At 43.8% G+C, this 26,824-nt stretch overlaps 2 protein-coding genes across 5 annotated transcripts; both read left to right on the top strand.

Annotated features, from left to right (window-relative positions):
• Positions 1 to 1,790: 1,790 nt before the first annotated feature.
• Positions 1,791 to 9,762, top strand: LOC118246217 (glutathione S-transferase-like). 3 transcript variants are annotated; one of them, XM_035543095.2, is made up of 8 exons: positions 1,791 to 1,860; positions 2,359 to 2,429; positions 3,497 to 3,610; positions 4,628 to 4,679; positions 6,188 to 6,320; positions 6,873 to 7,014; positions 7,878 to 8,009; positions 9,385 to 9,753. In XM_035543095.2, the coding sequence occupies exons 3-8, from the start codon at positions 3,524 to 3,526 to the stop codon at positions 9,502 to 9,504; spliced, it is 666 nt and encodes a 221-aa protein (XP_035398988.1). In that variant the 5' UTR covers positions 1,791 to 1,860; positions 2,359 to 2,429; positions 3,497 to 3,523; the 3' UTR covers positions 9,505 to 9,753. The 3 variants fall into 3 exon arrangements, with proteins under 3 accessions (XP_035398988.1, XP_035398987.1, XP_050565555.1); XM_035543094.2 differs by lacking the exon at positions 1,791 to 1,860 and adding an exon at positions 1,911 to 2,271; XM_050709598.1 differs by lacking the exon at positions 1,791 to 1,860 and having other exon boundaries at positions 1,911 to 2,429; positions 9,385 to 9,762.
• A 3,771-nt stretch (positions 9,763 to 13,533) lies between these two features.
• LOC118246216 (glutathione S-transferase) lies at positions 13,534 to 25,796 on the top strand. Of its 2 annotated transcripts, none has more exons than XM_035543092.2 (7): positions 13,534 to 13,751; positions 16,519 to 16,624; positions 18,059 to 18,110; positions 18,380 to 18,512; positions 19,906 to 20,047; positions 22,792 to 22,923; positions 23,777 to 25,796. In XM_035543092.2, exons 1-7 carry the CDS (start codon positions 13,549 to 13,551, stop codon positions 23,897 to 23,899), a joined length of 891 nt encoding a protein of 296 aa, XP_035398985.1. In that variant the 5' UTR covers positions 13,534 to 13,548; the 3' UTR covers positions 23,900 to 25,796. The 2 variants fall into 2 exon arrangements, with proteins under 2 accessions (XP_035398985.1, XP_035398986.1); XM_035543093.1 differs by having other exon boundaries at positions 13,651 to 13,760.
• The last annotated feature ends 1,028 nt before the right edge of the window (positions 25,797 to 26,824 follow it).

Here is a 26,824-nt window from a genome sequence, read left to right as displayed (position 1 = left end):
GCTGCCCTTTATATTTGCAGCAAGGCAGGGCTGGGCATATCTCTGCAGGTCTCATTAGTCCCGGCTGAGGCTCCCTTCTCTACAAGCCCTCTTTCCCCTGTTAATACAGTGAGACACAACAGTTTGTATGTGCACCTATTTCCCTTACCTTTTAAATATTGGCTCATAATTTTGAACGTAGCTCCAAACCAAACTAACATAATTCTGACATGTTTTATGTAGAGAGGAAGATCCACAATGTCTGATGGCACAAAATTTTTCTGTGCTTTGTCAGGAAATTGGTATCATGTCTGAAAAAAAATGTGATTATTATATATATTTATTTATGCCTTACTATTATTTTAAAAGAAGGCACCAAATGGAAGCAAGCTGGTGGTCATCAGCAGCAGCTGTGGTGAATATTCACTCCTAAATCATCAGGGTATATTTGAGATTTCCCCTAGCCTTAACTCCTGGATGATCAGTCTGAACCTAGAAGAACATAAGAGATCAGATGCCTTCAGGCATGCAAGATAGAAATCCCTCTACCTTCTGTGTGCGTACTGCTGGCTTTGGTTTGGCTATCAGCTGTGGCTCAAGTGATTGGTGAGGGATACCTCCTACCTGGATGCAGACAAATTTAAAGGAGGCTAGACAGATGGACTAGATGTAAGTGTCTACAAGGTTAGGTGAGATGAAGTTTCACACAAGTTGTCTACACTGTGATCAACTTTCATGCTCAAGTTCATGTTTTCTTACCTTGCATTCTTTTAGTACAGTGGAGTTAAAGCCCATGTAGGAGTAGTCTCTAGATCTTCTGGGATATTTCCTACAGTTCTGGGCTTTGCCAAAGCCAGGCTTGCAAAAGTTTGGGCAGCTACTCTACCTAAGAGTGAGTTGGCATGTGCACAGACTTCACCAGACACACCTCAGTGCATAGGTCTGCACAGAGAAACCTTCAACCTCCTGCGTTATCCCAGGCTCTGGGTGATAAGTCATATTTGTCCAACAAAGCTGGAACACTTTGGAACACACCGCTTAGCGCGTAAAAAAAAAAAAAAATGCTAAAAGCAAATGTCAGCACTCCCAGAAGCCTAGAAGGGAAAGCAGTCCTTTCTCAAGCAAGCAAGCAAAATGTTCTTATGCAGAGTTCTGTTTCATTATAAAATATGAACAAATTATGAGCAAAATGTGGGTGACTTGTGGTGGGCTTCCACTGCTCTCATCTGGGGCTCTCTAAGGCATGGTCAGAGCTGCAGGACACCCTGCAGGGCCGGCAGCTGGTCTCACCAGAGCAGCAGCAGGAGGCTGGTGGATGCCCTGGGACACACACTGTGGTGTGCTCACCTTGACTAGGCACCTCCTAAAAGACAAGACTTTGATGTGGTGACCATTTTGATGACTCTTCCTTCTGTTCTAGCTCTAAATAATTCTGTTCATTTTATTGTCAAGCACGGACCACATTGGTCTAACAGGCACTGGTGGTGGAAATTGGTGGGATGAGGATCATTTTCAGCCATACAGCAGCAAAGTATATCTGCAGGGAGGACCTGAACGAGAGAGACCTGTACTGCAACAACACACTTCTTTGTTTGACTACAGTTATAACCCTCTCTATGTAAAACGAGAAGAATATCCCCGCTCGCAATCAGAGTCAGGGTGATTCAGCAGATTTTCACATAGCACGTCGACCTTGCTTGCACGTGATGCCTACAGCAGTATTAACCAGATAGATTAGACAGCAGGACGGGGCAAGGGAGTTCATGCTGTGTAGACCCTTTGGAATCAACAGAGTTCTCAAAAGGAAACGGGAGTTTGCTCTTCTGATGCCAACCTCTGTTTGCTGCCTCCTCAGTCATCAGCTATATCCTTTTTCACCAGGTCAAATCAGAGAAATATCTTTGACAGAAACCAAAAAAAGAACACTTCTATGTCCAGGAATGAAATTCATCAGGAAAAAAAAATGTCCTGAAGATATATCCCCCATCACTAAAGGAAGAGAAGGAAGGTTATGAAGGATTCAAGCAGAATTAGCTGATACAACATGCATAAAGATATACAAAACTATGAAATCATAAAGAATTTAAATAAAATTTTGATTGCTATCACAGCATCTTTTTAAATCTTGGGAGCTTTTTTGCAGCTCTGATTATTTTTAGCTCGCAGACTGTCAAACAATGAAATTAAGAAGCACAAAATTTCTGTCAGCATAGTTTTCCCAAACAATCATGACCTCTCCTGAGTCTTACATTTGTGCACCATCAGCATTAGTCAGAAATTTATTTCCTGTAGGTGAGAAGTGATTAGACTTAATTGTTTTAATTTGCTTGAGAAATAGGAATTTCCCAACAGCAGAGGTGTCTGTAATTCTCTTTGTAGGAGGGGCTAAAACATTTATAATCACACGGCAAAGCTACTGAGAGCTTAGAGGGGGATTGACTCCGTACAAGGTAAGCTTTGGGGATTTTGGCATGCATGGGGAATTAGTGCACTTGAAACTAAAGTCAGTGAATTGATCTTGTGGATTAAATTCCTGAATGTGCTTTACTAACTTGGTTATGTGCATCAGATATTTAATTATTAACCAACTGCTTTCTGGGTATACAGACTCAAGAAAAAGCAATTTAGATTTCGGATGTGTGAATGAAGTGCTTCCTGTTTTAGAGAAGATGGCACACTCCTTACAAGGGGGATATGTTTTGTTGTACCCATTTGCTTTTTGCTGCTGTTAACGCTCCAGCTTTGTTGTTGACATGGTGTTAATAAACATGACGCGAGTATGAACTGGGCACTGCCTGCAGGTTGGCTGCATTTGCTGTGCACTGGTTCTGAATGGGGTGGATGCCGTGTGTCTGGGGACAGTTGTTGCTTTAAACTCCAGCAAGAGCTGGGGTTGAACTGAGCAGATATTTCACTTTGGGTCTGTCTGTGGTGACAGCCAGTTTGATGTTACCGAGGTAAAAATTAAATTTCATGCCTTCAGATGCTTGCCTGAAGAAATGAGAGGAGTGGGGACTGTTGTGAATGAGACTGAACGCATACATGTGGGGGAAAAATTCCTCCAGTCACTTCATAGTGGAGCCTAACAGCTACTGGAGAAACTAAGGCAATCATTCACCTGATATTGTCTGCCTGATTAAATAGTAAACTGTATCCTGAAATGAGGCCAAAATAAATAGAGCAGTGCATATCGCACTCCCTGCTCTTTGGTCAGAACAGAAGGCTTTGGGCTGGATGCGGTCTATGATTTGCATGGTCTCTGACATGGGCCAGTCACTCAAGGTTCACAGTTCTGCTCCACTCACCTACACATATAAAAGACATCTCAAGGCAAAATGATGCAGTGCAACCTCTCAGTGTATTCTAACTTTTATCTCCTCTGATGATTTGATGACAGACCTGGATCATCAAGCATTGGTTTCCAACAACAACTTTGACCAATGCTTGAGATCGAGTTAGAGACTCAAGAGACTCATTCTGAACCTTCTTCATTTTAGTTCTTACTTCTTTATTCTAGATAGTAGGAGATTTGGCACTTGGAAACATGTCTGGGAAACCAAGGCTGCACTATGTCAATGCACGTGGCCGAATGGAACCAATACGGTGGCTACTGGCGGCTGCCGGAGTTGAGGTTTGTCTATAGTTTTTATACTAAAAGCGGTATATATGCGCTATATATAAGTATATATAAGCATGTGGTAAATATGCATTTTTACTATTCTGTATCAAAAATGGGACTGAGCAGCAGTTTCAGGTTCTGCATTTAGTGCACAGCAGTGACCAAGCAAACGATGACTGCTAGCACACCCTTAGCAGGGGACAAGTTGCTGTTTCACTTCCAAGCATCACGTGCCAAGCCTGCTGTTAGTGCTATAAATGCACCTCCCCTGTAGCCAGTGAGACAAAACATTTAAAATCATAGCAGCAGAACTTGGTTTCTTACTCACTGATTACAGCAGTCGAGCACTTTGACTTCTGAAGGCCTCTAGTTAAATCCCCATGTCCAAATAGCATATATATTATGACTATTACAGCGTTGCTTGCCCCTGAAGTACTGTGTATTATAAAACACCCATTCATTGTTTTTATCTGCAATGATTTCTGGTATCAAACTGGAGAGGGAGTGTGGGGATCTGTGAGTTTTAAGAGCTGTGGTTTTTTTCATCACTGTGATGAGCCGCATGCAGCACCATCTCTTCTCTTCATCCCTCCTTTCATCAGCTTGTGGTAAAGGAACCCTAACATGGACCTACTGTTGCAGTGCAAATTTACCTGTCCCCCTCCCTGCAACATCTCCTGCCAGCACTGAGAACAGAAGAATCACTGTTGCTGTTTGCTCAGAAGACAGGGCTTTGTGCCTTCTGGTCACCTCAGGGTTAGCCAAAATCTTACAGGCACAGAACTATGGATCATGGAGGAGAAGGATGAGGAGAGTATATGGCAAAGGCAAAATATATATATATATATATATATATATATAAACCTGATTTACTTTTTAAAGGAATTTTACCTTTTTTTGAGAAAAAAAAATATATGTATTTTTAAGAAAATTCCCAACAGTGCAGCTTTTTGAACCCTCATTGTCTCACAACAAGCAGAAGCTAAAACGTGCAGTAACAACATAACTTTTCTTCTGTATTCCCTGCAGTTTGAAGAAGCCTTTCTGGAAACAAAGGATGACCTGAAAAAGTTACAGACAAGTAAGTTTCCTTCACTTTTTAATTAGATAATAATGATAATTAGAATTGTTTGTCTTAGGACACCTAAGGAAATTTATGTCTCTTCAAAGGATAATCTAGACTGGATTAAACAGGTGGTATCACAGATGCCCACTGCAGTAAGCATCTCCTCTGGAGCCTGGCCCATGTCCAGGAGGCTTTTGAAGATCTCCAAGGAGGAGACTCCACAGCCTCTCTGGGCAGCCTGTGCCAGTGCTCCGTCACCTGCACAGTAAAGACGTGCTTCCTGATGTTCGGATGGGAGCTCCTGTGTTTCAATTTGTACCCACTGCCTCTTGTCATATGATAATGTATTTTTTGTAATCAGATCATCCTGAAATTCATTAGCATTTTAGGTTGCCTACAAAGCTGTTGTTTTATAATCTGTATGAAACCAGAGTTCCGTATTTCTGAGTTTAACGTGTACTTCTGACATGTTCCTGTTTCCTGAGGCAACTGTTCATCTTGCTATCTTTAGCTTCCATCTTTGTGGGACTGATTCTCATATTTCCTCCAAAGCAAAAGACATGTCTGTGCTCAGCCATTCCAGTTCACTTGGCTTTTCAAAGAAATCTGAGCTTGGGTTGGCATTTGCAGTCCTGCTGTCCTTCAGGAACAACGAATTGATTCCCACCTCTGCCACCTGCCAGCTTTCAAAAAGCACAGCAGTATTTTGAGGCACGAGCATAAAAGAAGATATCTTTAATAGCAAGCTGTTTCTGTGCATGCCTGCCTTGCAGTGGATACAAAGATGGACACAGCTGATCAGTTGGCTGAGTCAAGAAATGTGATCCCATGAAACAAACACTCTGACGTGCTGCTCTGAGCAGTTTCGGGCAGTATTTTGACTTCTTCCTTCCTAGAATGAGACTTCTACAGACTAGTAAGGGACTTACACTGCCTACAATCTCACACCAAGAAGTATTTGGCTCTTGCTGGAATCATATGAAACTCCATTCATTATTCCCTGCTTCAGGCCTGTACAGGTGTTTGTTTTTGTATAAAGTCAATATAGTAGTCAAGAAGATAAATATTAGCATGTATATTAACATTATACATTGACAAACACTTAAATAGTCCAGGTTTCCAAAATACTTAATAGCACATAACAAAAACTGGCTCATTATGGGTCAGATCCTTTAGGCCTTCTACCTGTATTAACCACAAAAATAAATAAATAAATAGATAAAAAATTAATCTGAGTTAGGGCCATGCAGTGCGGGACTTGCCTTTTTCACTGGCTACTGAAAGTTCTGCATTTGGGTCCTTCATCAGAGGTGAATAGACTTCAGGAAGCTGATTGCTATAATAGTCAGTTATTAACATTTCACAAATGGTTTTTGGCTTCATGGTAAGCTTTTTCCACACCATGAGAGTGAGAAGGAGTACCACAAATCAAAAATAACATGGGTTGGTTACTTTCCCACATATCTACTGATGATGCTCATTCAGAGACTAAATATCTGCTTGTCTTGTCCCCTTTTCCCCAGATGGAGACCTGCTATTCCAGCAAGTGCCCATGGTGGAGATTGATGGGATGAAGATGGTGCAGACCAGGGCCATCCTCAGCTACATTGCAGGGAAATACAATCTCTACGGGAAAGACCTGAAGGAGAGAGCACTGTAATGTACCAGTACTACCTTTGTTTGTTAGACTACAGCCCATGCTACTTCTCTGTGTAACACAAGAATATCCCCAATCACGTTTAGACTCAGGGTGATTCAGCAAGTTTTCATGTAGCATGTGTTGAGCGTGACTGTTGGTGATGACTGATTAACCAGATAGTTAAGATAGGCAGGATGGTGCAAGGGAGTTTGTGAAGATCAGAGGTCAATACAGTCATCAGAAAAAAAAAGCAGTCAAGAGTACAGGGGAGCCATGTTTTTACCTCAAATATTTGTAAATGTTTCAAGTTGATCAGCCCAGGTAAACACATTTCAAGATAATTGATAGAAATTGTACAGACTCGCTGTTTAACTGAACATGTCTGATTTGATTTTTAACATGGGTTTAGATGACACATATACCAATTCTGTATTCAGGTTTGAAAAAAGTTAATGCAGTGGAGTATCACCCCTGGTGAAAAATGAAGTACAGCCTTTTAGTTTTTCGGTTATGTGCTACTCAGACTTCTCCTGTGTTTGACTTGACCAACTGGATTTATTCCTTTCCAGAATTGATATGTATGTGGAAGGATTAGCAGATCTGAATGAGTTAATCACAAGCAATTTCTTCCAACCAGCGGATAAAAAGGAAGAACATCTTGCAACTGTTATGGACAAGGCCACAACCAGATACTTCCCGGTCTTTGAGAAGGTACGTGGCAAAGATGTAGCAGCATAATTAATACTATATTCCTGAAACTCTGTCCCTGATCTACACAAACAATTTTTATTCAGGAAAACAGAAAGACAAATTACCACTTAAATATAAATTCCATGGTTTTGATGGGAGTAGGACAAGGCTGGAGACAAGACACCACAGAGGGGACAGAAGATCTTACAAATCTGGGAGATATGCAAAGCCATAACAACCCAGGACACACTGAAATCCCCAGCTGTCCACATCAGTTGTTACAGACAAAAGCCATGATAGCATTGGTTTTTATATGAAATTTCCTTCTGAAGTACAAGACCCTCTGACCGTTAGAGGCACTGTACCACACATACAAAAGAAGCATTAGAGGTCCTTCGGTAAAAAGGGAGGATGGCTAAGCTGGGTGGGTGTTGGAGAACCTGAGGCACACTAACCCCCAGTGCAATATTCACAAAATCAAAACAGAAACAGGTGAGAAGTAAGGGAGCTACCCATAATTTGAAAAAGGCCAAGATTCTCTTACTGTGCCCTATGCTGAATTTGAGCAACTTGCAAATACTGTGCAGTGATGGTTGTTTTCCCTGAAGCCTAGCCTTCAACGCAGCAGCTCTAATTACAAGAGCTACAGAAGTGAAGGCAAGAGGGGTAGACCTGAACTGTCAGAAAAAAAATGAAGAAGAGAAAGGACTGATGTATAATGCCTAGGATGACAGTATGGTCAGATTATATGTTTGTACTATGGATGTTCTTATTGTACTTCCTTGCTTCAAGGATAACTCCATGCAGTGTAGAACCTTACTATGAAGATATATTTAATCACACACAAGTTACATCTGTTTCTGGTCATTGTTCCTTGTTTTTAGGTTTTGAAAGGACACGGACAAGACTTTCTTGTTGGCAACAAGCTTAGCAGAGCAGATGTGCAGTTACTTGAAATTATTTTATTGGTAGAAGAGTCCAAGCCTGATATACTTGCCAAATTTCCTCTCTTGCAGGTAATTAGACAGTTTTCATGGAAGATAAATCAAAGCAGAACCATTGATTTAAACTGGCTGAGAAATATGGGGAGCGGGAGGGTAAGGAAAGGGGAGTTATTTGATTTTTATGTTATTTTTAACAAGTAATTTTATCCAACCAGAAATATTGATAGTTATTGCAGCCTTCTGTCACTAGAGCCACCAGGGCACCTAAAGGGATAATACGATGAAGCATATACTCTTAGACTCATATAATGATAGAATATCTTCCTGAGTTGGAAGGGACCCACAAGGATCATTGAATCCAACTCCTGGCTCCACACAGGAACACCCAAAAATCAGACCATATGCCTGAAGCATTGTCCAAATGCTTCTTGAGCTCCAGCAGGCTCGGTGCCATGACCACTGCTCTGGGGAGCCTGTCCCAGTGCCCGACCACCCACTCGGTGCAGAACCTTTTCCTCACACCCAGCCTGACCCTCCCCTGTCCCAGCTCCATGCCGTTCCCTCGGGTCCTGTCGCTGTCCCCAGAGAGCAGAGCTCAGCGCCTGCCTCTCCGCTCCCCTCGTGAGGGAGCTGAAGGCCACCATGAGGCCTCCCCTCAGCCTGCTCTGCTCTGGGCTGAACAAATTAAGGGACCTCAGCTGTCCCTTATACGTCTTCCCCTCTAGACCCTACACCATCTTTGTTGCCCTCCTTTGGACACTCTTTAATAGTTTTATGTCCTTCTTATACTGTGGTGCCTCAAACAGCACACACTACTCAAGGTGAGGCTACGCAAGTGCAGAGCAGAGCAGGACAATCCCTTCCCTCAGCTGGCTAGCAGTGCTGTGCCTGATGCACCCCAGGACATGGTTGGCCCTTTTGGCTGCCAGGGCACGCTGCTGGCTCATGTTCAGCTTGCCATCGACCAGAACCCTCAGATCCCTTTCTATGGGGCTGCTCTCCAGCCTCTTGTCCCCCTGCCTGTACGTACAGACAGGGTTGCCCCTTCCCAGGTGCAGAATTCAGCACTTGCTCTTGTTAAACTTCATGCAGTTGGAATTGCCCAGCTTTCTAATTTGTCAAGATCTCTCTGCAAGGCCTCTCCACCATTGAGGAAGTCAACAGCTCTTCCTAATTTACTATCATTACTATCACTTGCTTAGTATGCATTCGAGTCCTGCGTCCTGATCATTTATAAAAACATTGAAGAGAAATGGGCCTAAAACAAAGCCCAGGGGAACCCCACTAGTGATTGGCCACCAGCCTCACGTAACCCCATTTACTACAATCCTTTACTATAATCTGCAGGATCAACCTGTGATGTTACTTTTACAGCATGAATAGCATCTAAATGTCTGACAGTTACCATCGTTCTTAAGTATAGTGCTGTTTTCTTTTTGTTTTGTAGAGTTTTAAAGCAAAAACAAGCAATATCCCCAACATAAAGAAATTCCTGCAGCCTGGCAGCCAGAGGAAACTACCCATCCAAGAAAAAGATATACCAAGACTGATGCAAATTTTCCATTGAGCAGCAACCCAAACCCACAGAAACTCTATATCATTGTCTCTGTATTTGCTGAGAATAGAAAAGTAAAATTAATGAAAATAGTGAAAGGTTTTTGATTACTCTTCAGCCTACTGCAGACACTTTCAAAGTGAATCTACAAGAACACACCAGGAAATAAAATCATCAACTGAACTAGGGGCTACACTGTATGAAACAAATTGTCTTAAATACTTAAGAGATTACCTGAAATAAAGTCTCACTCTTTACATTTTAAAAAGTATGTTCAACGAGTTCTTGCTGCTACTTACATACTGAAGGGATCCCTTGTTCTTTCTGGCAACCCTAGAGTTGCTGGAATAGGAAGGGGGCTTAGCCCAAACAGTGGGCAATGTGCCCTTCCTGGAAAAAGCTGAGTGAAGACTGCAGGTTCTGGCTTGATGGAGATGAAATGTTTGGATTCAGCTTTCCTCTGAACTTAATATTCCTTGGCTTGGAGTATGTTGGGATCAGGGGTCCTACTGCATGTCTGTTTTGTCACTAGCTGTTCAAACTCTTGTATGGTAGCTTCACCAATATCTCCTTTAACAGACACAGACACACAGACACAGACACAGACACAGATTTCTAGGTTGGAAGAGACCTCAAGATCATCGAGTCCAACCTCCGACCTAACACTAAGTACTCCACTAAACCATATCACTAAGCTCTACATCTAAACGTCTTTTAAAGACCTCCAGGGATGGTGACTCCACCACCTCCCTGGGCAGCCCGTTCCAATGTTTAATAACCCTTTCGGTAAAGAAGTACTTCCTAACATCCAACCTAAAACTCCCCTGTCGCAACTTTCGCCCATTCCCCCTCGTCCTGTCACCAGGCACGTGGGAGAACAGACCAACCCCCACCTCACTACAGCTTCCTTTAAGGTAACTGTAGAGAGCGATAAGGTCGCCCCTGAGCCTCCTCTTCTCCAGGCTGAACAAGCCCAGCTCCCTCAGCCGCTCCTCGTAAGACTTGTTCTCCAGACCCCTCACCAGCTTGGTCGCCCTTCTCTGGACTCGCTCGAGCACGTCCATGTCCTTCCTGTAGCGAGGGGCCCAACACTGAACACAGTACTCGAGGTGTGGCCTCACCAGAGCCGAGTACAGGGGGACAATCACCTCCCTAGACCTGCTGGCCACACTGCTTCTTATACAGGCCAGGATGCTGTTGGCCTTCTTGGCCACCTGAGCACACTGCTGGCTCATATTCAGCCGACTATCAACCAATACTCCCAGGTCCTTCTCGGCCAGGCAGCTTTCCAGCCACTCATCTCCCAGCCTGTAGCTCTGCTTGGGGTTGTTGTGCCCCAGGTGCAGGACCCGGCACTTGTTGAACTTCATACAGTTGACCTCAGCCCATCGCTCCAGCCTATCCAGATCCTCCTGCAGAGCCTTCCTTCCCTCGGGCAGATCGACACACGCACTTAGCTTGGTGTCATCTGCAAACTTACTGAGGGTGCACTGGACGCCCTCATCCAGATCATCGATAAAGATATTAAAGAGGACCGGCCCCAGTACCGAGCCCTGGGGGACACCACTTGTGACCGGCCTCCAACCAGATTTGACTCCATTCACCACAACTCTCTGGGCCCGGCTATCCAGCCAGTTTCTAACCCAGCGAAGCGTACGCCAGTCCAAGCCCCGAGCAGCCAGTTTCTTGAGGAGAATGTTGTGGGGAACGGTGTCAAAAGCCTTACTGAGGTCAAGGTAAACCACATCCACAGCCCTTCCCTCATCCACCAAGCGCGTCACATTGTCATAGAAGGAGATCAGGTTCGTCAAGCAGGACCTGCCTTTCATAAACCCATGCTGACTGGGCCTGATCGCCTGCTCGCCCTGCAAGTGCCGCGTGATGACCCTCAAGATAATCTGCTCCATGAGCTTTCCTGGCACTGAGGTCAAACTGACAGGCCTATAGTTACCCGGGTCTGCCCTCCGGCCCTTCTTATAGATGGGCGTCACATTGGCTAGCCGCCAGTCAACTGGGACCTCCCCCAATAGCCAGGACTGCCGATAAATGATGGAAAGCGGCTCGGCCAGCTCCTCCGCCAGTTCTTTCAGTACCCTCGGGTGCATCCCATCCGGCCCCATCGACTTGTGCACATCCAAGCTCCTTAGCAGGTCGCCAACCATTTCCTCGTGGATAGTGAGGGCCACATCCTGCTCCCCATCCCCTTCCGCCAGCTCAGGGCACTGGGTATCCAGAGAACAACCGGTATTGCCGCTAAAGACTGAGGCAAAGGCGGCATTAAGCACCTCAGCCTTTTCTTCATCCTTAGTAACTAGGTTTCCCCTCGCATCCAGTAAAGGATGGAGATTCTCCTTAGTCCTCCGTTTCGCATTGATATATTTGTAAAAGGATTTTTTGTTGTCTTTAACGGCAGTAGCCAGGTTGAGCTCCAGATGAGCTTTGGCCTTTCTAATTTTCTCCCTGCACAGCCTCGCTACATCCTTGTAGTCCTCCTCAGCGGCCCGCCCTTTTTTCCAAAGATTATAAACCCTCTTTTTTCTGCTAAGCACAAGCCGCAACTCTCTGTTGAGCCAGGCCGGTCTTCTTCCACGCCGGCTCGTCTTTGGGCACGTGGGGACGGACCGCTCCTGTGCCGTTAAGATTTCCTTCTTGAGGAGCGCCCAGCCTTCCTGGACTCCTCTGCCCTTCAGAACCGCCTCCCAAGGGACTCGGCCAACCAGCGTCCTGAGCAGCTCAAAGTCAGCCCTCCGGAAGTCCAAGACAGCAGTTTTACTGGTCCCCTTCCTGGCCTCGCCAAGAATACAGAACTTTACCATTTCGTGGTCACTCTGTCCAAGACAGTTTCCGACCACCACATCTCCCACCAGTCCTTCTCTGTTTGTGAAGAGAAGGTCTAGCGGGGCACCACCCCTGGTGGGTTCACTGACCAGCTGCGTCAGGAAGCTATCTCCCACGCTCTCCAGAAACCTCCTAGACTGCTTTCTCCGTGCCGTGTTGTGTTTCCAGGATATATCCGGGAAGTTGAAGTCCCCCACGAGGACAAGCGCCGACGATTTTGCAACTTCTGTCAGTTGCCTATAAAACTCCTCATCCGTCTCCTCATCCTGGTTCGGCGGTCTATAACAGACCCCGACCAGGACGCTAGCCTTGCCGGCCTTCCCGCGGATCCTAACCCACAGGGATTCAACCTTATCATTCCCAGCCTGGAGTTCCACAACATCAAAAGATTCTCTAATGTAGAGAGCCACGCCACCACCCCCTCTGTGCTGCCTGTCCCTCCTGAAGAGCCGATAGCCAGGCATTGCAGCACTCCAGTCATGGGAGCGGTCCCACCACGTCTCCGTGATGGCAACCAAGTCGTAGCCTTCCTGCTGCACGATGGCTTCCAGCTCCTCCTGTTTGTTACCCATGCTGCGTGCATTAGTGTAGATGCACTTCAGCTGGGCCATCGCCTTCTTCCCCAGCCTAGCCATTGTTTCCCCCGGCACGGCTCCAACAAGCCTTGTTTGAGCCCCGTCCCCCTTCTCGCCTAGTTTAAAGCTCTCTCTATGAGCCCCGCCAGCTCCTGGCCTAGGATCCGTTAGACAGCCTGCTGCAGCAGCTAAGAGCAGTTTGCACACATTCAGTGGAAAGATGATTGCTTGTAGCCAACTATAAAGTTGAAAAACTGTTATCAATGGAGGAAGGAGGGCTCTGGCTGGTGTCAGAATCACAGAATCATAAAGGCTGGAAAAGACCTCCAATATCTGGTCCAACCATCCCCCTTCCACCACTAAACCATATCCCTACGCTATCAGGACCTTGACATGTAGAACTCTCTGTTGACTGATGTTAATTTATATTAAACTCAGTTATGAGTTGTGCATTGCAATCACTGAAATCCAGGCTAGCAAGAATGTTGAATACATAACAGGCATTCCCCACATCAACCTGTTGTATGCAGCTGCCAACGCCCTAAAAGCGATTACTCTGGCACTGCCAGCCTGAGATTGGCAGCCTCCGGGCAATAAAACTCCTGCTATCTCTCGCCTACTGATTTTCGACAAAAAACACCACATGCCTGGAACCACAGGTTGCCCCACAGGCGTAAATGAGAGCTTCTGCTCCCGGGCAGCAGAAGCATCCCTCCCTCCTCCGGAGCCCATCCCCCTTGGCTGCAGGGGCGGAGTGGCGGGGTCTGGATCAGGCTCAGGATCGCGCTCAGGATTGGGAAAGCGATCGGGGAAGGGATCGGGACCAGTCAGCGCAGCGGAGGCTCGGTGCGTAGGGTAAGGGTGGCGGTGGGCCGGGGGGACCGGGGTGGGGGGACGTGGGCCCAGTTTGGGGTCGGATTCAGAGGCCATGGCGGGGTCGAGGGGTCTGCTGCTCGGTAGGGTGGGCAGAGAGCGTAGAGCTGAGCTGCTGTTTGCGGAGAAGTTTTTAAATCTCCAGGGGTGATTCGCCTTTTGCCTATTGCAAGCGTCTCTTCCAGCTTGGGCGGTGGGAGGAATATTTCTCCAAGCTGAGCTTTTGGCCTGGAGCCCATTAGAAACCCCACAGTGGTAAGCAATTACAGTCTTCTGACAGCCTGCAGAGCGAGTCGGGCACAGTGTTAGGAGGCTGTGCTGTGCGGGAGCTGTGTGCGAGGAACCGGGCCTTGCGAGGAGCTGCCTGGGGACCGCATCCAGTTAGGAAGAAAGTTTAAGATCGGGCAGGTTACGAACATACTTGAAAGTTTGCATATGTGCTTTGCACTGGAAGGCCAGTGCCTGAATTGTTTGGGACAAAATAACTTTATTTAAAAAACAAACAAACAAACAAACCAAAAACAGCGATCGCAGTAGCAGCTGTCACTCTGGCACCTGTCTAGCTAAGGTCTGAGGAAGGTCCCATGCACTAGGACATCTAGAAGGTTTAGGATTTCTCTTCAAGTCCATTATTGTTATTCAAAAAATAATTTACCAACCTTGCTCCTGTTTTGTGACTCATTGCTTCTCAGAGGAATGCTTGTTGCAGAGCAGTAACAGAATCACTGCAGTACTTTGCCACCATATGTAAGTGTTCAGCCTAAACCCCAAAGCTGGGTCCCTAAGCAGTGCAGTTCCTGGAAGATCTAAGATTTTTCCCACCTGCACAAAAGACTCAGCCCTTAGCCAGCCCCTGAAAGGAAACATGATGGGCAAGTACAGCTTATGTTGATACTAGGACTTTTTCCTACTGACATGTCCTCAGCTATTCAGCTTTTTTTTTTTTTTTTTTTTGAGTGGAGCACTGAGCTGACACTGGCAAGCAAGGCTTTGGATGTGTTTTTACCAACTCTTCCTTTGCTTTGGGATCAGGGAACTTTGCTCTTTCTGCTTAAGCAAGCCTATCCGTGCAGTGCATTTCTCACATTTACTTCAAATGCTGGAGGTGGAAGTCCTTGTCCGGTGCTTGTCCAGGCTGTAAGGGGCCCAAGTGCAGCTCTTCTCTCAGATGGAGCTGAGTTGATACAATCACCTTCTTCCTGAGCACTAAGGAATGAAGTATTTTTGAAGTACCAAGGTTTGAGAGCTTTTTACGTGGTGTAGTGTAACTCACATGCTTATGGGAACTAGAAATGTAGTGTAGGGCATGTAGGGAAGGTGGTTGTAATAAGGCACTTCTGTAAATGCCTTGTCTATGCACTCTGTTGCTGTTCAGGTATTAGTTAGGTATCTAGCAGCTGTAGACTGATGAAAACTAAACATAAGACATAATCAAGTCTTCATTATCAAGTACCTTTTTACGTTAAAGGAGAACTTTGCTGGAAGAGACTGAGGTGTCGGGGAATAGAGGTATTGCCAGGGGTGGGTGTAAGCTGAGCAGAGATTTTGAGGAGTGTATTTTGGACTGGGGCACCACAGTTTTGCAAAGCAACGGCTGTTCCTTATAGCGAGTGTTGAAGGTACCACCCAACACAAAGGACTTCAGTGGAGAAGACCAGAGGTGCAGACCCCCCACTCACAGTTATACTGTTTGTTTGTGCATCTTCATTGACACCTTTGGTATTATGGCCAGGGTTTCCACTTTGTGGCTTAGATGGGTGCTGTAAAGTCTGTACACAAGTAATTGAATGTGCCTGTAAAGAGATGAAACTTTGGCTTAATGATGAAACACTCTGCTAATCAGTCTGTGAGTTTGTCCTATTACTAAATCTGTTTTTATCTTCTGGGACTTACTAGTGATAAGAGTACAGTGATAACTTTGTTTTCTGCACCAGATAAGCTCCCCTCGGCTGCCAGGTTCATACTACGGCATGTGTCTGTACCTGGTGTTAGTGAGACTTTGGAGGGACAATGTTTAATCCCCATGCCATTATCTGGTGGCCTTGCTGCTGGGAGTATTGATCAGGCTTTATCTGTCCAATGGAAATCATGTTCTCATTTGTTTGGTTTCAACCTTAAGTTCTCAAAAACAGTAAGATACACATCCCTGTTTGAGTTTAACTGTTATCCATAAGATTGGAACAGGTCTTGAGGTCAGGCCATGTGCCCTATAATGGATATACTGTGATTTGGCTAATGGTCAAAACAACTAGCTAAATATGGATATTAGCAGGCCTGGTGGAATATGTATTGCTGTCATAAGCTCATGCTTGTAAAGGCACAGCAACATATGGGCCTGAAACTTCATAATGAGAGAGGTAAAAGTAAACTGCTATCTTGGGCTTGATGTTCTTGGAAAGCTATCAATTTGACATAGTACATTTTCTAGTCTGATGTGACTTGGATGCTGTCACAAAACCCAACACCTACTGAATAGATTGTATTACTGTGAGGTTATTCTGTCAGGATTCCATGTTGAATCGCTGCATGTTCTCCTGGTAACGTGTCCTAATGTTTTTTTTCCTCCACTAAATCCACAGGAACCTTGGTTGCATCAAGCCTAAATATCTAGGTCTTGATTGCCCTTCTAGTTTCACATTCATCCAACTGTATTTAGTCATTTGGAATGGATCATTTTATATACAAATAAAAATAATAATAAAAAAATAAACCATTTAATATATCTTCTTGAATTTGTCAGAAAGAACAACTCTGAAGTCATGGCGGGGAAACCTAAGCTGCACTATACCTGTGGAAGGGGGAAAATGGAGTCAATCCGATGGCTGTTAGCAGCAGCTGGGGTTGAGGTTTGTACCTTTTTTCAACATTCATTATTTTAATGAAGTGATCTGATTAATCTGTGATTAAAATACGGATTCTGTTTTGGAAAGATTTTCAAAGTACATCTATGCCTAGAGATATGCAGAACATCACTTTGTGATGCAGAATGCTTAGATTCAATGACATACTCTTGTACTGTTGTCCTGGTTTCAGTTAGGACAGAGTTAATTTTCCTCCTAGTAGCTGGCAGGGTGCTATGTTTTGGATTAGGATGAGAAGAGCGCTGATAACATGCTGATGTTTTAATTGTTGTAGAGCAGTGCTTACACCAAGCCAAGGACTTTTCAGCTTCTCGCTCTGTCCTGCTAGCGAGCAGGCTAGGGATGCAGCAGGAGCTGGGAGGGGACAGACCCAGGACAGCTGACCCAAACTGGCCAAAGGGGTATTCCATACCATCTGACGTCATGCTGAACAATATATAGGGGTGGCTAGCTGGGGTGGAGGGGGGGGCCGGCTGCTCGGGGATAGGCTGGGCATCGGTCAGCGGGTGGTGAGCAATTGCATTGTGCATCACTTATTTCGTACACATTATTACTATTAATACTATTATTATTATTATTATTATTATTATTTTTCCTGTCTTAATAAACTGTCTTTATCTCAACTCACAGGCTTCACTTTCCCGTTTCTCTCCCCCACCCCGGAGAGGGAGGGGGGAGGGTGAGCGAACGGCTGTGTGGTGTTTGGCTGCCAGCCAGGCTAAACCACAACAACTGTATTTAAGATATTCTTTGATTTTAATATACAAAAAGAATAATTTATTCATTTTTGAAACATATTTATGCCGTGAAGATCTTAAATCACTGCTACAGTCCAGAACTGTTTATAAATTTTTCTGAATGCAAATTCTGAACTCCCCATGTCTTATGATTGGTCTTCACTGAAGAATCATGTGTACCACATGAAGAACTTCACAATCTCCAAACAAAGTGGTTTTCTTTTGTTGGTCAGGACCTGATGAGGATATATCAGCAAAGCTGCCCTGAAGCCAGTGGAGGGCTATCTTGGATTTACATCAACTGAAAGCTGTCCTAAGGCATCTTAATTTTTGTTTGAATGTAGTGGTTTGAAACTATTTTCTCAGAAACTTTTTATATTCCATTGGAAATAAATGGCATTTTTAATGGTGCTTATTCATTGTGAGAGTTGCTGACAGAGAAGCTGAAGATCACGAGTGCTGAGGAAACAGAGATCTTGCCCTCATTGAATTGTCCTCTTCATTTAAAAAGTAAAAAAAAAAACGAACAAACATATACAACAGCAGGGGGAAAGAGAGGAGTAAATACTGTGTATCAGAGGCATAACTTGTTAAAAATTTCAGAGTCCAGCTACCAGACTCCCTGCCGCTTTCCCATTGTCTTTGGAGTTACACAATGTTGTTTTCTGTCTTTGCTTTTCAGTTTGAGGAACAATTCATAGAAACAAATGAACACCTAGAAAAACTACGCAATGGTGAGTCTGTAAACAGTCCCCTAAACATAAGCTCACACCAGTATAACAAAAGAAGTACTTCTTCTGACTTTGTTAGCCTGAGGTGAGAATTCTGTAAGATCTCCAATACGATGTGACCTGTAACAAGGTTTGAGAGACCAGACCTGGTTGTATTGCAGAAGCTTTAGATCACTCAGCATTAGAAATGTCTTGGTATGCTACAGATAATCTTTCTCAGAATTAACGTAGTACTACAGCTGCATGAGAAGTTTGCTTCTTTTTTTCTCCAGGTGGATCCCTGCTGTTCCAGCAAGTGCCCATGGTGGAGATCGATGGGATGAAGATGGTGCAGACCAGAGCCATCCTCAGCTACATAGCAGGGAAATACAACCTCTATGGGAAGGACCTGAAGGAGAGAGCCTGGTATGGTAACAGTACACACCATCTTCACTAATACTTTTCCACTCTTTTTAACATACATGAAAAAAGTATTGCTTTGAAATGTCTGCATGTAGACATGCAAATAATCTGCTAGCACTTAGTCCCTTCAGATCCAGGGGCTTGGTAAGCAGACTTTATGACTAGAAATGATCGTTTGTTGTCAACATAATGAGAAAGTTATGGCTGCTTTCAGGCTCCTTTGAACTCACAGAGCAGAAGTGGTTTAAGTTGCTGGGCAACTGGAGGACCTTAAGGCAATTGTAATGGCTAAGGTTGCTTTTTTTTTTTTTTTTTTAAGCTAGAAAGCAGCAGGGAAAACTACAGCTGCCTGGAGAAACTGAAGTGCTTTAAAAATAAAAATACAGAAATGCTCAGTGACTTAATGTCCCTGAAAGTTGAACCAATTGTTTCATAGTATTACTTTACCATGTAAACTGTGGATACTTTCCGTCATCAAAAGAACTAATGAAAAACTAAAAGTCATCACTCTTAAATAAATAAATCATGGAGAATAAAGTCCTTAACCTAATTAACTGCCACTGACTGTAAAGGGTTTATTCGGTGAAAATGGAGAAACACCTCCAGAGACTGTGGGGGTTATTATGGACAGTAATATCTCATCCGGAGTACTGTGTTCAGCTCTGGAGCCCCCAGCATAAGAAAGACATGGACCTATTAGAGGTGGTGTGGAGGAGGGCCATGAGGATGATCAGAGGGCTGGATAAGGGGTAATAGCTTTAAAGTAAAAGATGGTAGGTTTAGATTAGATATAAGGAAAAAAACTGTTCACCATGAGGGTGGTGAGGCACTGGTACAGGTTGCCCAGAGAAGCTGTGGATGCCCCGTCCCTGGAGGTGTTCAAGGCCAGGCTGGATGGGGCTTTGGGCAACCTGGTCTGGTGGGAGGTGTCCCTGCCCATGGCAGGGGGGTTGGAACTGGGTGGGCTTTAAGGTCCCTTCCAACCCAAACCATTCTGTGATTCTAACTGGCAATTGGCAGCCATTTGTTGTCTGGATCCTTTTCTGATTAGACCTCAAAACTATTTTTTCCTGTAGAGTGGTTTGCGTATGTGTTCTTTTCTCCCACAGCATAGGTAAATAGGATATCAGTGAAAAACAATGTGAACTCCACTTTACATCAGTTTTACTGTAGTTTATACTGTGTTGCAGACACTGTGAGCCTGTTTATAAAGATCTATGCTTAGGAAGAAAGAAACCTGAGTTGGAATCAAAATGAAAGAACAAGAATATGAACCAGCATCTTACGCTGAATTCACGAATAAGCATAATACTCAGTGATCCATTCAGCATTGTATTTCAGAAAAGTAACTGACATGGAATGTTCAGATGATCAATGCTAAATTAAAATGTTTCAGGATTGATATGTATGTGGAAGGAACTACAGACCTGATGGGAATGATCATGCAGCTCCCTTTGCAGTCAGCCGAGATGAGAGAAAAGAATCTTGCCTTAATCATTGAACAAGCTAAGACCAGATACTTTCCTGTTTATGAAAAGGTAAGCGATGAATCAGCAGGAGTCCACAAAGCAGCCTCCCCATATACTCTGAAGGCAGGTTGTGACACAGCACCTGGTGCTGTGTGATGGAAATAGCATTCAGAGATGGGAAAAGAGGGCCACGAAGTAATACTGGGCTGATCTCAATACTGAGCATCTTTGCTGTCCTTAAGACTCCTCAGAGGGCAAATTCTACTTGTTATGAGGAAGGAGTGGACCTAAATTATTTACACCTAGCTTAGTAACTGGTAGCTTCCAGCATTTTGCACAAATGCCCCATTTAAATACTTGTGCCAGCCTTCAGAAATTACTGCCTGAAAGTGTACAAGCCCTTGATGTTCAAAGTTAAATCTGACTGTGTGTTATAATTAATGACCCAATTCTGTGATCTTTCTCAAACCCGTTGCTTTAATAGAATTCACCTAAAGATTATCATTGTCCTTTCCTGAATCGCTTTTAGGGCATCCTTAGGCATGCAACAAATAGGCTCTGCAAACAGGATGCATCTAGCTTAAAAGCATTAAAGCAATTATCTACTGGCTAGCACACACTAAGGAGATGGCCTCTAATGAGCTACGAGGTAAAGCGTCAGTATGTTTACTGCACTCATGAAGCACATGAAGAGCCCCCTTGGCTAGGCAAGAGCTGGTCAGGAGGGGAAGAATTCTCCACTGCTGCCAGGAACATAGCTTTGGTGTTGCCATTTCCTGCCAACTTGCTGTTTGTTTTGTTGTTTTGTTTTTCCCTTTAAAATCTTTTATTTTTGTCTGTGGGTTTATTAACATTTAACCTTTTTGAATTCACAAGCAATGATTCCCGTCTCACTTTCCTGCTCCTGTTTGCACCCTATACGACTGTGCTGTGCAGACTTTCTCACAGCCCTTTCTCGCAGTGTAGCAGTTTCCTCCAAGTCTGTGCCAAGGGTACACAGCTGCATTGGTTCAGAGCTGGGGTGGATGCCTGGCTCAATCCCTCATTCCCTAGGAGGAATATGGGGAGAGGCTATAGAGGAGATCAGGGACAGATGGGGGTTTCAAGAACAAATTCATCACGGGATCTGCTCCTGAGTGCTAGCTCTGGGAAATCAGAATTATTTTGGAGGGTTGTTTATACAACTTTCTGGAACCCAGAAAAATGCAATTTTTCTAATGTCTTTGCTCCTGCTTGAAAACATCTGGCACCTATTTGGGAAGTTTCTAATTTGTGTCACATGGGACAAACCACATTGTCTGTTACTTCATGTACTATTAAAAACAAACAAACAAAAAACCAGGACTTGGTGCAGTTCTGTGTGCATCTTTATCAGAGCCTTAGGTTGTGCATGCAAAACCCACAGAGGCTGCCCTGTGATGAGACTGCACATCAACTACATAAGCCAGCGCTCCTGTAATCACAGAGATCCATTGCCATACCTGCGGAATGCTGTGCCGGGAGAGACTGATCGCACACAGCAATCTTTCAAAGATTTGAGGTCTGATAACATAAAGAAAAATTAAAAAAAAAAAAAAAAAGGCAAAATGAGATGACATTATTCTCCAAAGCTGTGTCCAGTTGCCACAGGCAACTGTTATGGTATATCTAGTGTGTTTGCTTAGTGGGGGAAAGTCTTTAAAATAATCCTTATTCACTGATGTTAGACACAGCTAGGCTTTGCATGATTTTTAACCTAGCTAATTTCACCAGAATGATTAATAACTTTCCTTCTGTACCGGTTGCTTAAGTAGTACATTGATTCGTTGGTTTGGCAGGCTTTGCAGTCCATCCATTACACAGTCCTGACAGTAAGACCGCTGTAGCTAAGAGCAATGAAGGAATTGGCTCTGGGAGCACAGGCTGATGTCCTAGTCTCAGTGCATGCTCCCTACTGGAGTGTAGCATCAGCGCAGCGTAGGCACAGATGTCTTTTCTTCTGCTTCGAGGGTGGTGGTCTTCAAGAGGAGGGTGAGCTGGAGAGCCGGTAACTGCTTTGAAGCTGTGCAGCAACATTCGCTGCAAATTGTGTGTTACAGCTGCTAGTAGCTTTGGAGGGCTGTGGTTCTGGCATGAGCGGGCTGCCACGAGAGAATTCTTCAGTACAGGATGAAGGGTGCAAAGGCTGCGTTCCTTCGCTCCTGACCTACTTCAGACTGTAAGCAGAAGTCTCACATTTGGCTGAAAACAACCAAGCAACTCCTCCACTCCACAGGCATTCATAGTTTTTTTTCTAAGATTTTGAACTGGGGCATTCACTGGTTTTGAAAATAGCTCATTGTTAGGGTGTAGCAGCAGCAGTTCAGGCTGTGCTGCCAAATTTGAGGCTCTGGAGATTTCCCTGGTTGGTTGCTAAATATTCTGCTGCTTTCTGCGGGGACAGTTCAAGCATCTGGAAATTTAGGTGCTGTTTCTTCTTCTTCTTCTTTTTTTCTTTTTTAATCAAAGTACACTACAGGTGAGCTGTCCTAACTACCTCTTCCAATTACTCCAGTCCTGCTTCTCTTCTATGATTTAAGTCTTTCTTGTGGGACAGCGACCTGGGGTGATAGGTTAGAGTGAGTGATAGGCCCCTACGCACTGAAACATGAGTTCTGGTTCAATTTTTTTTGTCATGAGAATACTTACTACTTTCTCTCTTCATAGGTTCTTGTGTGGATTTGCTGTGCTGTTATGTTTGTAGAAATCTGTCTGTAATAAAACATCTAGCTAAAATTATTGCATCTTTTTTTTATTTTTATTTTTATTTTATATTATTTGTTCATGTTCTGTAGGCCTTAAAAGACCATGGTCATGATTATCTTGTTGGCAACAAATTTAGCTGGGCGGACATCCAGCTGCTGGAAGCCATTCTAATGGTAGAAGAATGTAAGCCAGATATACTGTCTGCGTTCCCTCTGCTACAGGTTAGTGATATCTGATCTCAACACAGAACATAACAAGCAAATTTCACAGCCCAGGTTTGAAAGCTAATTGATGTTTAAATCTTTTGAAGCATTGTGCTATGTTACTGGTAGCTCTCTGATCTACCACTGACTGTAACAAGCTGAACCCACACACAGTGCTGCCCCCAGAGCTGCTGGGGGCTCACCTTTCTCCAGCTCTGCTGCCTCCAGTTGTTCTCAGCTGGGAGGAATTCACTTACCATAAGATCATAGAACCATTAAGGTGGAAAAGACCTCTAAAATCATCTAGTCCAACATTTAATCTAGTACTAAAGTCCACCACTAAACCATGCTACTAAGTTCTGCATCTACATGTCTCCTGAAAACCTCCAGGGATGGTGACTCAATCACTTCCCTGGGCAGCTTATTCTAACACCACACAACGCTTTCAGTAAAGAAAATCCTCCTAATATCCAACCTAATATCCTACCGACTCTAACAATTCAGGCCTGTCACTGCTACTTCCATGTCTTCAAGCATAGCAGTGAGCATCAGGAGGGGAGGTCCATGGCTTATGTCTGCAGTTCCTGTCCTTCTGCTTTTGCTAGCAAAGTTAAATTTGGAAGAAATCATATACAATTACAGAATCTGTTATGTTTCTTCTTTCTTGACTTTTGTGGTGTTTAATATAAATTATATATATATATATACATATGATTGAAAATGCAGAGCGTTGAGCCGGCTATAAATAGCTACTAAATTTCTCTGCTCAAGAGGTATGTCTGAGAAGTAAAAAATCCAAGTCATCTGATTTTTAAGCTATAAAGGATTATAATATCCTTGCTCTCACTGGCTTTCTTGTTTCTTGTTACAGGCTTTTAAAGGAAGAATAAGCAACATTCCAACAATTAAAAAATTCTTGCAGCCTGGCAGCCAGAGGAAGCCACCAGCAGATGACAAGTACATTGCTAATGTGAGGAAAATATTCAATATCTAATCATGTGGCTGCTGATGATAACACAACTGTAGCATATTACCTGAGCTGTGCCTTATAAGTGTAAACTGTGTAGACATATTCTATGGCTGTAGTATTAATCTTTGAAAGAGAAGATGGTTTAGATTGGGATAAAAGGCTGTAGGACCTGTTGATTTCACAAGGTTGCATTTTATTACCACCATTTTTTACTGCAACCAGCTACATGAACTAAAATATGCTAATACTCTGCGTTTGCTTAATTGCAGTATTTCCAAAATTCAACGTCCCCCTGCTCTATCTAATCGCTGTCTGTACTTTCAGAGCTACAGTTTAAAAACTATATAAATAACAAATATAAATTAGAACTCGTGACTTATGGGTGAGAGCGAGAAACTATTTTAATCCTCACATGAATCTCTTAGAAGAGATTTTGTTCACTGAAAGATCAAAGTACATGTGTCTAATTAGTCTGATGTGGTTTTCATCCGTGCTACTTACACCCTTGCTCCTCCTCCTGTTGCTTGGCTGGATGGCCACAGCGAGGAAAATGCTGCTTGACTTCAGTAAGATTTCATTTTCCCCAGTTACTTCTCAAGTACCCGTAAAGAGAACTGCACTGGCTGCTTTCCTGTTCTGTAAAAGAGTTTGTGAATGCTTTAAGCACTGTTGAGATAAAACTTGTTTCAGATTCTTTACCCTAATTTCATAGGAACCATCACTGTCACAAATAGTGCCATAAATTATTCCTTCTATTTGCTTTTATTTTTTTCTCAGTAGGACTCAGACTGGTGAGGCAGAGAAACCGGTGTAGAGACAGTGTTAGCCCAGCAAAGTTACCTCCTCTTCTGACTTGTGTAGGAGCCACACAATGTACCTCAGGTACAAACCTGGAACAACCCCCTCACCTAGTCACTGCCCACATTAGCTCCTAGCATTTTTACATTAAAATCACCTGCTAGCCGACAGCAGCAGTTTGAACTGCTACACCTCTGTTCCGAAGCAATGCAACAGTTACTGAACCACTGCAGGGTCTGACACAGGGCATCACCTCTGCATTCTGTTAGTGCTTGTGATGGTGTACCCTCCCCAACTGCCTGCTTAAGCAGAGCATCTGGCCTAAGCAGATGACAAGTGGCAGTCCTGATGGACGTCTGGTCATGATGGCTGTATTCTGGATTCAGGAGAGACAGAAGACAAATAGCCAAGGGCTAATTTGAGCAATGCATCCCCCTCCCAACCACAGTGCTGGCCAAATTAAGAAGGAAGTCCAAGTCAAGCTCAATTTGGAACAAACTAACACCTGGATGCAAATATGACCAAGAGTCAATCATCTCATCCCATAAACAGTGAGCAATCCGAGAGCCTTTTGAGCTCTCCTGGCACAGCAGGGACATCTCCAAGGGTTACTTCTGCAGATTAAGAAAAGACCCTTACTGCTACAGATAGGTTGGTAAGCAGATTGGGAAAGTTACATGCTAACGCGCTGTTATGTTGCTTTGTGATCAAACTCTACACTGGCTAAGTAGCATAAAGACTTTGTGTAATGCATATAAACCTTTAGACATAAACTGTTGACCAAGTCTGGGACTAGGAGTGGATTCAGCCACACCTCTCTAGGCTCCTTTCCTCTTCAGCTCACGGAATTTAGAAAGCAAGGGGGTCCACTCTGAACCTCCAGACTCAACGGGACGGTCTCCTTGATGTAACGTCGCCTAACCCAGCTCCTCACGTAGTCTCTATGTAGTGTATAATGTCTTTCATTTAGTGTCTTTGAGTAGTAATATAGTGTCTTTTAAAGTGTGCAACTAAGTGTATCATCCAATTATAATCAGGTGTACCTTGCCATCACTGAATCTTTAAGTCGCATAAGCTTTGTTAAATCATTACTTTATATCAATAAATCATATTGCTACATCTCTCTTCCGAGTGAAGTGCACATCATTTCTGCCTGTGACGATGCTCAATCCCCTACGGACACAAATCTCCTTGGGATACAGTACACTTGCTGAGATCACTACTTACTTGGACTGCACAGAAATTTAGGCAAAAGCTTCTGGATTACAGTTGGGCTTGGAGTTTAGCCCCTGTCCCCACAGGGTAACTCTGAGAATGCATAAATGGCTCAACTCTGGAGATGCTGAAAAATATAAAATCCTATTACATTCAGGATCAGAACTAGCAGGCAACTGCAGGATGGTGTCCACCTTTCAGCGCTAGGTTGCCTAAACTATTTCGTAGAGCGTAATCTAAAGTGGGACTCTCTGTATCTACAGTACAAATATCCAAATCAGCATTGGTCACCGAAGCTTGTAATTACAGTACATGGCAGTCCAATTCCCCCGACCTGTCTTAAAGTTCTAATTCAGGATTAAAAAAAAACATCTTTCCTGTCAGGCTGTCATTGCACGTACCAAGGTCCCAAACTGCAATCTGTAATACGCCAGCTCAATCACCTATAAACCTGGCAACACCTAGAGGTGACTGGTACCAGCATTTATTAGCAGAAGATTCAGAGGTGGGGGCTGAGGTTGGTGGTTTTGTTGTGTTTTTTTTTTTTTTTATATATATATTTTTTGGTCAGATATTCCTTAGACATTTGAGCTGCTCACACCTTGTTCCCATCTAGGCCCCTGCCAAGAATAACAAGCTTGGTGTTCTGCTGGATTTGTGCAGCATTAAGATGTGATGTATGTGCTTAGAGATAGGTGGCCTTTACAATATTATAGTAATGTTTATAATATATACTCATTTTTATAGAAGTATACTTCTATAAAAATAAGTATATATACTTATATATAAGTATATATATATTTGTAATGTTATAATAATAGGGACACGAAACCACGTCCCTTAGTGCCACAGTGGCATGTGGTACAGTACATATTTTAAACTGGCAATGAGTACACAGCAGCTCACCAGACTTCCACTGACAAACTGGCTCACCAG

Source organism: Cygnus atratus, chromosome 3 (genome assembly GCF_013377495.2).
Source record: "Cygnus atratus isolate AKBS03 ecotype Queensland, Australia chromosome 3, CAtr_DNAZoo_HiC_assembly, whole genome shotgun sequence".
Lineage (NCBI taxonomy): Eukaryota > Metazoa > Chordata > Aves > Anseriformes > Anatidae > Cygnus > Cygnus atratus.
Note: the sequence above shows the minus strand (reverse complement) of the source record. Positions and strands in the feature narration are given on the sequence as shown.

Bases quoted from the DNA above. Each gene is read 5' to 3' on its own strand.
- LOC118246217 (XM_050709598.1), top strand. From the start codon at position 3,524: ATGTCTGGGAAACCAAGGCTGCACTATGTCAATGCACGTGGCCGAATG. The intron at 6,321-6,872 runs GTAATGTACCAG...ATTCCTTTCCAG, and splicing joins GACCTGAAGGAGAGAGCACT to AATTGATATGTATGTGGAAG. The intron at 8,010-9,384 runs GTAATTAGACAG...TTTGTTTTGTAG, and splicing joins CCAAATTTCCTCTCTTGCAG to AGTTTTAAAGCAAAAACAAG.
- LOC118246216 (XM_035543092.2), top strand. From the start codon at position 13,549: ATGCCTGGAACCACAGGTTGCCCCACAGGCGTAAATGAGAGCTTCTGC. The intron at 13,752-16,518 runs GTGCGTAGGGTA...TGAATTTGTCAG, and splicing joins GTCAGCGCAGCGGAGGCTCG to AAAGAACAACTCTGAAGTCA. The intron at 18,513-19,905 runs GTATGGTAACAG...AAAATGTTTCAG, and splicing joins GACCTGAAGGAGAGAGCCTG to GATTGATATGTATGTGGAAG.